The sequence below is a fragment of the Staurois parvus genome, unplaced genomic scaffold (assembly GCF_062004578.1).
Source record: "Staurois parvus isolate SC_StPar_1 unplaced genomic scaffold, SC_StPar_1.0 ptg001263l, whole genome shotgun sequence".
Classification (NCBI taxonomy): Eukaryota; Metazoa; Chordata; class Amphibia; order Anura; family Ranidae; genus Staurois; species Staurois parvus.
The window spans coordinates 2,537,834-2,549,043 of NW_028319059.1; the positions used below are offsets into that span (position 1 = coordinate 2,537,834).

Consider the following 11,210-nt stretch of genomic DNA (forward strand, 5'->3'; position numbering starts at 1 on the left):
AGCCCTCCCTGGACCCCAATGACCCGAACAACCTCAGACCCATCTCCCTGCTCCCACTTACATCTAAACTCCTCGAGCGCCTCGTCTACACCCGCCTATGCTCTCACCTCAACAACAACAACCTCCTCGATCCCCTACAGTCTGGCTTCCGCCCCCTACACTCCACCGAAACCGCCTTACTCAAACTCTCCAACGACCTTCTAACCGCCAAAGCTAATGGCCACTATTCAGTGCTCCTACTCCTTGACCTCTCTGCGGCCTTCGACACAGTTGACCACCCCCTCCTCCTCAAAATACTACACTCCCTCGGCCTCAGAGATTCTGCTCTCTCCTGGCTCTCATCCTACCTGTCACAACGCTCTTTCAGCGTTACCTATAATGCTACCACCTCCCCCTCACTCCCCCTCTCTGTTAGGGTCCCTCAAGGCTCTGTCCTTGGGCCCCTTCTCTTCTCCATCTACACCTCCTCCCTTGGCCAACTCATACACTCTCACGGCTTCAACTACCACCTCTATGCCGACGACACACAAATCTATCTCTCAACCCCCCACTTCACCCCCTCGGTCTCTGCCCAAATCACACACCTACTGAGCGACATATCAGATTGGATGTCGCTTCACTTCCTCAAACTAAATCTCTCCAAAACCGAGCTCCTTGTCTTCCCCCCAGCCCGAACCCCACCCCCCATTGACTTCTACATCACATCCAACAACGCCAATATCAAACCCGCCCCACAGGCCAGAGTACTTGGTGTCATTCTGAACTCCAACCTATCCTTCCAGCCCCAAGTCCAATCTTTAACAAACTCGTGCAGACTCCACCTCCGCAACATCGCCAAAATCCGCACGTTCCTAACCCCAGAAACCACTAAACAGCTCATCCACTCCCTCATCATATCACGACTCGACTACTGCAACTCCCTCCTCACTGGCCTGCCTCGCCGCTGGCTATCCCCGCTTCAGTCGATCCTGAATACGGCTGCCAGACTCATTCACCTTTCCAACCGCTCCATTTCTGCCACCCCTCTCTGCCAATCCCTCCACTGGCTTCTGATTGCGCAACGGATCAAATTTAAAATCCTAACACTGACGTACAAAGCTGTCCACCATACTGCCCCGAACTACATCACCGACCTAATATCCAAGTACCGCCCAGCACGCACACTCCGCTCCTCACAAGACCTCCTTCTCTCTAGTTCCCTGGTCTCCTCCTCCCATGCCCGCCTTCAGGACTTCTCCAGGGTGTCACCCATCCTCTGGAACTCCCTTCCCCAACCCATCAGATTATCACCTACTCTCCTCTCCTTTAGGCGCACCCTGAAAACCCATCTCTTCAGGGAAGCCTACCTCACCCCCTGCTAACTTGCTGACCTCCTCCACTCTTCCTACCACTCCATCCCCCACAGCTATCTCCTCCTGTGCCACCATCCCCTCCCTCCTAGATTGTAAGCTCGAAAGAGCAGGGCCCTCGATCCCCTCATGTTTTGCATTGTATTGGTATTGTTCTGTCACATGTTCTGTCCCCCTTTGTAATGTACAGCGCTGAGTGAACTATTGGCGCTTTATAAATACTGTATAATAATAATAATAATAAGGGGGGATATGATCTCCATGTATAATACATAAGGGGGGATATGATCTCCATGTATAATACATAAGGGGGGATATGATCTCCATGTATAATACATAAGGGGGGATATGATCTCCATGTATAATACATAAGGGGGGATATGATCTCCATGTATAATACATAAGGGGGGATATGATCTCCATGTATAATACATAAGGGGGATATGATCTCCATGTATAATACATAAGGGGAGATATGATCTCCATGTATAATACATAAGGGGGGGATATGATTACCATGTATAATACATAAGGGGAGATATGATCTCCATGTGTAATACATAAGGGGGGGATATGATCTCCATGTATAATACATAAGGGGGGGATATGATCTCCATGTATAATACATAAGGGGGGATATGATCTCCATGTATAATACATAAGGGGGATATGATCTCCATGTATAATACATAAGGGGGGATATGATCTCCATGTATAATACATAAGGGGGATATGATCTCCATGTATAATACATAAGGGGGGATATGATCCCCATGTATAATACATAAGGGGGGATGTGATCTCCATGTATAATACATAAGGGGGGATATGATCCCCATGTATAATACATAAGGGGGGATGTGATCTCCATGTATAATACATAAGGGGGATATGATCCCCATGTATAATACATAAGGGGGGATATGATCTCCATGTATAATACATAAGGGGGATATGATCTCCATGTATAATACATAAGGGGGGATATGATCTCCATGTATAATACATAAGGAGGGATATGATCACCATGTATAATACATAAGGGGGATATGATCTCCATGTATAATACATAAGGGGGGATATGATCTCCATGTATAATACATAAGGGGGGATATGATCTCCATGTATAATACATAAGGAGGGATATGATCTCCATGTATAATACATAAGGGGGATATGATCTCCATGTATAATACATAAGGGGGGATATGATCTCCATGTATAATACATAAGGGGGGATATGATCTCCATGTATAATACATAAGGGGGGATATGATCTCCATGTATAATACATAAGGGGGGGATATGATCTCCATGTATAATACATACAGAGGGATATGATCTCCATGTATAATACATAAGGGGGGATATGATCTCCATGTATAAATACATCAGTGGTTCATATAGTGAACTCACAGAGGATAAGGGGGCACTCTTTACATCAGGAGGAAAAGAGATTTAAACTCCAAACATGGAAAGGTTTCTTCAGAGTAAGAGCTGTGAAAATGTGAAATAGACTCCCTCAAGAGTTGGTTCTGGCCAGCTCAGTGGATTGCTGTAGGAAAGTCCTGGATTCTTTCCTAGATACACAGAATATAACTGGATACTAACATTTATAGGTAAAGTTGATCCAGGGAATATCTGATTGCCTCTCGGGGGATCAGGAAGGAATTTTTTTCCCAGCAGGTCCAAATTGGATCATGCTTTGCTGGGTTTTTTTTGCCTTCCTCTGGATCAACTGTGGGTGTAGGATTATAACTTTTTTTTATATATATATTTCTGGTTGTACTGGATGGACTTTTGTCTTTTTTCAGCCAGACTAACTATGTAACTATGTAATAATTATTCCAATGAAAGCTGCAGATATAAACATTTTTTTTAAAATTCCATTTGAAATGACATTATTAAGTTAAGTATATATATGTTTTAGTGACTGAGTTTATTTATTCTAAGATATAGTGCAATTGCTTGCTTCTAGATAATTAGCACGCCACACACATCACCTTTTTATATTATCCTATCTACTTGCTAGTTAAACTTTCAGGTAATTCATTCCCCAGGGACTCAGTGTAACCCCACAACTGTAACTGAAGACCCCTGCTACGTCTCTAATCATATTCGTTTAATCCTTTCACTCCTCAGAGAATTTTCCCCACAGGGTCGGAATTTCTCATAATGATACATTTGCTCTGTTTTGTTGCACAGTCATTTCTACGCAGTGACATGTCTGCTTCCCAGGAGGTCTGCCGGAATCCCTGGGGCCATTAATGATACCATTGTGCAAAGACATGAGATAGTAATTATACGACTAGCTGATTAACGTTGCTCATTGCCGCAGCCGCCGTCGGAATAATAAATGTTCTCTGTTGTTGTAATCAGAGGTGAATTAATTGTGGGAATGGGACTGAGACGCAAATATTATATGCTGTAATTTGAGTGTAAGTATTTTATGTTAAACACCAGTGAGAGGCATGTAAAAAGAATTATAGTTCTTGTTGTGTAAGTAAGTGGTGGCTCCTGCTCACCAATCACAGGCTGCCATGGTTTGTAACCAGATCTGTTACCGCTACCCATCTATTTTCACCAGGAGTGGCATTTTGGAGGAGTGTGTCTGTGCCCCCTGCTGGCCAAAATAGAGAATGGTAGAAAATATAAAGTGCAATGGAAAAGTGTTGTATGAATAAGGTCCCTATTGGGCTTTTGTGACATTTAACTATTTGATCACTGCCTTTATTTATTCTTGTTCACAGCAGGGCCAACCTGAGGTCTGTAACCTATGACTATTATGCACAAAAACCATATCTCCTTATGGGTGTTGGATGAAGGCCACAAAATCACCAGTGGTACATGTAAATGGATTATATTTCAGATTCAAAGTAAAATTTCAAGTAAAGTAGTTTTAAAGGCAGGGTTTTTTTTTAACTTAATTAATTCTCTGCATTATGCTATAAAATCTTTGGCATGTAATAAACACCCCTCCCCCAGCCCCCACCCCCTTATACTAACCTGAGCCTAAACTTGACCCAGTGCTGTGCTCTCTCTCTTTGCTCTCTCCCTACTTATGGGCTCAGATAGAGCAGCAGGAGTCATTGGCTCTTGCTATTGTCAATTACAGCCAGTGAGGAGGCAGTGAGGGTGGGGCCATGGACACACAGAGTGTGGCTTAGGAGCGAGTGCCCCCCCGTAGCAAGTGGCTTGCTATGGGGGCACTCAATAGGGAGAGAAGCTAAAAGCTGAGGGGGACCCGAGAAGAGGAGGATTGGGACTACTCTGTGCAAAACCAATGCATAGAGCAGGGAGGTATAGCCTATCATGCCTTTACAATATCTTTAAGTCTGTGAGTAATTTCTTTAAATGGAACCATGTAAATGTTTGCTGTTGTGCCTGATTTGACTCAAATCACTATTACTATTGTGACTGTTTTCTAATAATGTTAATTCTATTGTATTTTTTTTCTTTTGCAATATCTAAAAACACAAGATATAAGCATTTTCTTTTCAATTCAACCTACAACAAAATGCAGTTAAGGGTCCTTTACACTCTACAGTATAATGGTCAAAGTTATGTAGATACCCCCTTCTCCAAATTATTGAGTTCAGGTGTTTCCATTAACCATTCGAATACCGGGCAATTTTACACCTTCCTGCCCAGGCCATTTTCCAGGTTTCAGCGCTCTCACACTTTGAATGACAATTGCGCGGTCATACAACATTGTACCCAAACTAAAATTTTATCATTTTCTTCACACAACTAGAGCTTTCTTTTGGTGGTATTTAATCACCGCCGGGGTTTTAATTTTTTGCTATCAAAAAAAGGCTGAACATTTTGAAAAAAAACAAGTTTTTCTTTGTTTCTGTTATAAAAGTTTGCAAATAAATAATTGTTCTTCATAAATTTAGGCCGAGATGTATTCTACTACATGTCTTTGGTGAAAATAACCCAAATTAGGATGTATTATTTAGTTTGTAGGAAAGTTATAGAGTTCACAAACTATGGGATAGATCTGAATATTGATCAATCCTGAAGTACTGACGGCCAATCTAATTTCTTGAGGTCCAAGAATGTCAGAACAGTACAGATATCCCCCAAATGACCCCTTTTTGCAGAGTAGACAGTCCGACGTACTTCATAAGAGGCATGGCGAGTTTTTTGAAGTTGTATTTTTTTGTCATAATTTTTTGGAAAATTAAGAAATGCAAAAAAGTATTTTCACTATTTTTTTTTTTTTTACATACTGTCACCAGTGCAGTACAGCTTCTTCATATAACTGGCATGGCGGTGATCAGGGACACTGACTGGTGACAGTATGAAAAAAAAAAAATATATATATATATATTTTTTTTTTTTTTAATTACTTTTTTTATTTTTTTAAGATTTTTTTTTCATATCTCACTATGTCCAAAGTAGTACAATGTTACCATAGTTTTTTTACACAATTTGCTTATAGCAAAGAATTACTTTGCTATAAGCAAGCATTTACCTGAATGACATCGATTCATTCAGGGCTTTTTTTTTTTTGTGCTTAGCTGTGATTTGGCCACGGCTAATCACATGACATGTGCATGTGATTAGCTGTGACCATTCACAGCTAGGCAGTAGTATACAATGGATGGCATGAATGAAGCCATCCATTGTATACAACTGTCATGTGACCTGCTGTGATTGGTCACAGTAGGTCACATGGTGCCGGCAAGAGGGCCGATACTCAGATCTGTCATCGGCCGTGTCCGAGGCACACAGCCGATGACAGATCGCGCCGCTCTGCAAGCACGAGAAGTGCGCATGCGCGGGAGGATGCCATTTGGCGTCCACCCAGAAATCTAATACATTTTTAGCCTTTTGGCTATTGGCCGGGCGTGTATTGGTTAAAGTGTACCGTCAGTACTACAACGTACAATGACATCTTGTGTGCTTACTGCGTGTAACAATTTTTGAAAGAACCTTCTCTGTTCCAGCATGACTGTGCACAAAGCCATCTCCATAAAGACATAGCGTGGCCAGTTTGGTGTGGAAAAAACTCAAGTAACCAGTATACAGTCTTGATGTCAATGTGATAAACATCTTCGGGGTCAGTTGGAACCAGGGGTGGACTGACAACTCATGGGGCCCCCAGGCAATAGGGGATCATGGGGTCCCTGTGTCCTTGCCCAAACTCAAAAAAATCTATGAAAAAGGTACCAGGGGTATCTCATGGGGCCCCCTACTGAACCTGGGCTCTCGGGCAGTGCCCGAGTTTCCAAATGGTCAGTCTGTCCCTGTTTGGAACGTCAGTTGTGAGCCAGGACTTCTCATCTTCAAGCAGTACCTCACAAATGCTGTTTTAGCTCGATAGGCATACATTCTCACAGATACCCTTGAAAATTTGTCAAAAGCTTTCCTAGAAGAATGGAGGCTGTTACATTTATGAAGGGGATACAACTCTACATTAATTCCCATGGTTTTGGAATGGGATGTCCAACAAAGTCAATTAGGTGTGATGGTAAGACTCCTACACACTTCTGGCCTTACAATGCAATTTTCTTTTAACAGCTCTTTTGCAAGCGCATTCCAAAATCTTGTGAAGAGCCTTCCCAGAAGAGTAGAGACTGATATATGACACAACGAGGAGGGACTGGGGGGGGCAGCTTAATGTCCATGGTTTTTGTTTTGTAGTGGGATGTCCACCAAGGTGTGATGGTTACATGTCCAAAAACTTTCAAACAGTAAATAGAAAACGGGTCTTTGCACCTGACTATGAAGCTGCCATGGAAGATAGTCTTCGGGGTTACAACGTCTGTCAAAGATTGACTTGTAGTCCACTTTCACCAGCTGCCACTCTGACCGATGACCAAAATGTCCGAACACTCTGTTTAAAAAAAATAAATGAATACACAAATAAATAAACATCTATTAGCCCGTATGCTCCATCTCACATCACTAACAGTTTCCACTATAGTGATTTTACCATATTAATTCAGGGCACTTTCAGAAAATCATTTTTATAAATTCTACATTTTTATAAAACCTCCAGACCTGTAGAAACCATGCACATGTGATATATTGTAAAGTATCAGTCCCTCTAATACAGTCTGCCGGTGGTATAGAGACCCAGTCTTACACCACTGTATATATCTGATTACTTTGGATAGATGCTGGAGATGCAGAGAAGCAAGATGCACCTATCTCTACATTTGGAGGCACTGCCCCTTGATCCCACACATACTAGACTAAGACTTTCAACATATAAAATGGAAATTATAGAGACTCGCTTTCAGTAAATCAAACTTTAATGTATTTTATCGGGCTGCTCAGAAAAAAAAACTTATTTCACCATTTTATCACTGCAGCATTGTTTGTCTGTATTAGAAGATATCCACAGTGCCCTTGCTATCATTATGGACCAATACAGTCAATGACATCATGCATATGGAGAAACTCCTGGCCCTTGGTAAGGATAAACTAGATAGTTTTCAGCCAAAAATGGAGCAATATGGATACATTTTTCTGGTTCCCACTGACTTTATTATAACTATTCCATCTATATACTGTACTACTTTGACAAATAATTCATACCTGAGTATGCTCCATAATGACATCTAGACTATCTCAGGTCAGGTTTACCTCCCTATCATACCAACCTTTTTTGTACATGTCAATAAAATATGATCTTCTAAATTTAAAATTTTGGGCATCACCTAATATGATCAAATTATTTCCACCAATTACTTTCACAATGGACCATGCAGGATCATGACCAGGGGCGGACTGACCATTTGGAAACTCGGGCACTGCCCGAGGGCCCGGGGTGGGTAGGGGGCCCCATGAGATGCCCCTGGTACCTTTTTCATAGGCTTTTTTGAGTTTAGGCAAGAACACAGGGGCCCCATGATCCCCTATTGCCCGGGGGCCCCATGAGTTGTCAGTCCGCCGCTGATCATGACTCAAGCTTTATCTAGCTATGGCTGTGCCTTATACTTGTTCCTTTATTTTCTTAAGAATGCAATACACTAGGTTCTAACTATAATAATACCAGTCCAACCAAGAATTTTGGATATAGAAAAATCTTGAGGAGTCAGTTTGAGATTTCCCCACTGTTAACCCGTTCCCACTCACCTTGAAACGTTGGTGGCTGCCCAACACATTGAGATGTTTATGATACTGAAATACCTGGAGAATATCATATGCCAAAACATTCCTTACATAATAGATAGGATTTGGCTCAACACAGGTATAGTTCATATATCAAAAATTGAAAAATGGTTACCAACAGATATCATTAACTTCACTAATATCTTTTATTGATTAAAAACCAAGACACATTATACATGCACATAAACCCATTTAAAAATGTCAAGGGTCACGTCTACAGATCAATTGAATATTTTAAACCAAGTAGCATATATATAATTATTTTATCTTCATATTAGACCAAATAAATACCAATTAAGGCTGAGAGCTCTGAGGAAAAAGGGACAGCCATAGAGAATTAACAGGGATTGAAAGAGTGGCCACTAAGTAAGGATATGTACAACTGCTAAACCCCAGTCAATCCTTCAAGCAGTAAGCAAAATATGTAGGATGGATCACTGGGTCTGAAAGCCTGGCAATGTAATGTTGACAAAGAGTGAGCCAAATAAATCCCAATGCACTTTGCACTTGAAGTTGTATTGGCTATAACTCTACTTTAAGTTCTATGCACAAGCAGAACTAAATATGCTTGATGTACCCACAAAGGTCCAAGCCAAGAAGGGGACAGATGAGTGTGGTCCAGAGGAGGTCCAGCTAAATGTCTATGAATCACTGAAGTCAACCTTCTGAAAAAAATTAAGAACCCCTTTCTCCATTGCTATGTCAGTAAGGTCAGTGACAGTCCATACAAGGCAAAATCACAGGTTCTTCAGAATTTTGGTCCCACCAGGTATACAATCTTCACTTTGCTTCTCATTGATGGAAGTTAAACCATACTTCCGAATATGGAGGAGCATGAGACTCACTGGACTTCCTCCAATGTGATAACACATGTGCTTCATGATTGGCTGCTCAGGCACCCAGGTGCTGTCACATGAACGTAAGCAGACAGTCCTAACCTAAACCCCCAGTCAATCCTTCAAGCAGTAAACAAAATATGTTGCATGGATCACTGGGTCTCAAGGCCTAGCAATGTAATGTTGACAAAGAGTGAGCCAAATAAATCCCAATGCACTTTGCACTTGAAGTTGTATTGGCTATAACTCTGCTTTAAGTTCTATGCATAAGCAGAACTAAATGTGCTTGATGTACCCACAAAGGTCCAAGCCAAGAAGGGGACAGATGAGTGTGGTCCAGAGGAGGTCCAGCTGAGTGTCTATGAATCACTGAAGTCGACCTTCTGAAAAAAATTAGGAACCCCTTTCTCCATTGCTATGTCAGTAAGGTCAGTGACAGTCCATACAAGGCAAACTCACAGGTTCTTCAGAATTTTGGCCCCACCAGGTATACAATCTTCACTTTGCTTCTCATTGATGGAAGTTAAACCATACTTCCGAATATGGAGGAGCATGAGACTCACTGCACTTCCACCAATGTCGTAACACCTTTGCTTCATGATTGGCTGCTCAGGCACCCAGGTGCTGTCACTTAAATGTAAGCAGATAGTCCTAACCTCTCTGTAAGCTCCATAGTCTCTAAATGTCCTGCACGGGCAAAACATTGGTTCAGAAAAAAAAAAAAACAGGTTATATCTACAGGTTTGGACAGCACTTCCTCGTGGAAGATGTAGAAGAGTTTTTGTTCAGATTGGTTATTTAATGTTTTCTTTAAGTGTCGGAAACTGCAATAACAACTTCTGTTACTGACCGACACCATATGTGCTTTATGTAAATAAGACATACGAATCCAGCACCACAAGCTGCTGATTGTCATAAAATGAAAATCTTCAATGTAGGGAATAATAAAATAACACAAAGGAGTACTAAATAAAGTACAAGGATAAACAGAACCCTTTTATCATTCTCCTTTATCGAGGGCTCCCTTAGTAATATTTTAATAAGACATGAGTCATGGAGGACTACTGTTATCACCCAACCATCTCAATGAAGAGGAAAAAATGTTTGAGAGCCCCAAGGGTTTTCTGTTCAAATTTTTATCTAGTCAGAAAGTAACATTGAAGAATCTCAGCTGTAATTTAAAGCAGACCTTTGAGCAATTTTAAAGCGGAACTCCAGGGATGATATAGGGGGTTAGACAAAAAATGGAAATGCTACATGATTTGCAGGTGTGAAAGTGACAACATGTTTCCCATTGAAAGTGGAAGTGATGTAACACTCTTTTGCTTCCGCTGTGTGATGAGACACCTAGCTAACAAGTGGGAAGCAGGGGCGGACTGACCATTTGGAAACTCGGGCACTGCCAGAGGTCAGTAGGGGGCCCCATGAGATGCCCCTGGTACCTTTTGCATAGGCTTTTTTGAGTTTGGGCAAAGACACAGGAGCCCCATGATCCCCTATTGCCCGGAGGCCCCATGAGTTGTCAGTCCGCCCCTGGTGGAAAGCCTCACTTTCCTCATTTACTGCGTGCACTGCTAGTAATACATGTCATAGCTTATTGATTTTCAAAGATGGCGAATTGTTGGGGCCGCTTAGCTGGCGCCTCTGTGACTGAAGTTGCCAATTTATTTGCCATGTCATGTGAGGTACAGTATCAAAGGTTATGATGGTAATAATAAAACAACTGCTGCAAAAGTGATTGCAGAGCTCAATCTCAGTCCTGTAAGACTGAGTCCCATGAAGACTGAGATTAAGCTCTGCAGTCACTTTTGCAGCAGTTTTTTTCTTATTCGGGGTATTGGATCAAGATGGGGCACAGGTATGTATAAGGAATATGGAGGGGGGAGCTGCACCCAGA

At 41.8% G+C, this 11,210-nt stretch overlaps 1 protein-coding gene across 8 annotated transcripts in view; it reads right to left on the reverse strand.

Moving 5' to 3' along the window:
* The window catches only part of SORCS1 (sortilin related VPS10 domain containing receptor 1), a 1,076,837-nt gene that overhangs the window by 231,714 nt on the left and 833,913 nt on the right, over positions 1-11,210 (reverse strand). For all 8 annotated transcript variants that reach the window (XM_089660690.1, XM_089660686.1, XM_089660688.1 and 5 more), the window contains exon 15: positions 7,077-7,194. In XM_089660690.1, coding sequence (XP_089516816.1) covers positions 7,077-7,194 — 118 coding nt within the window. The remainder of the gene's footprint in view (positions 1-7,076; positions 7,195-11,210) is intronic.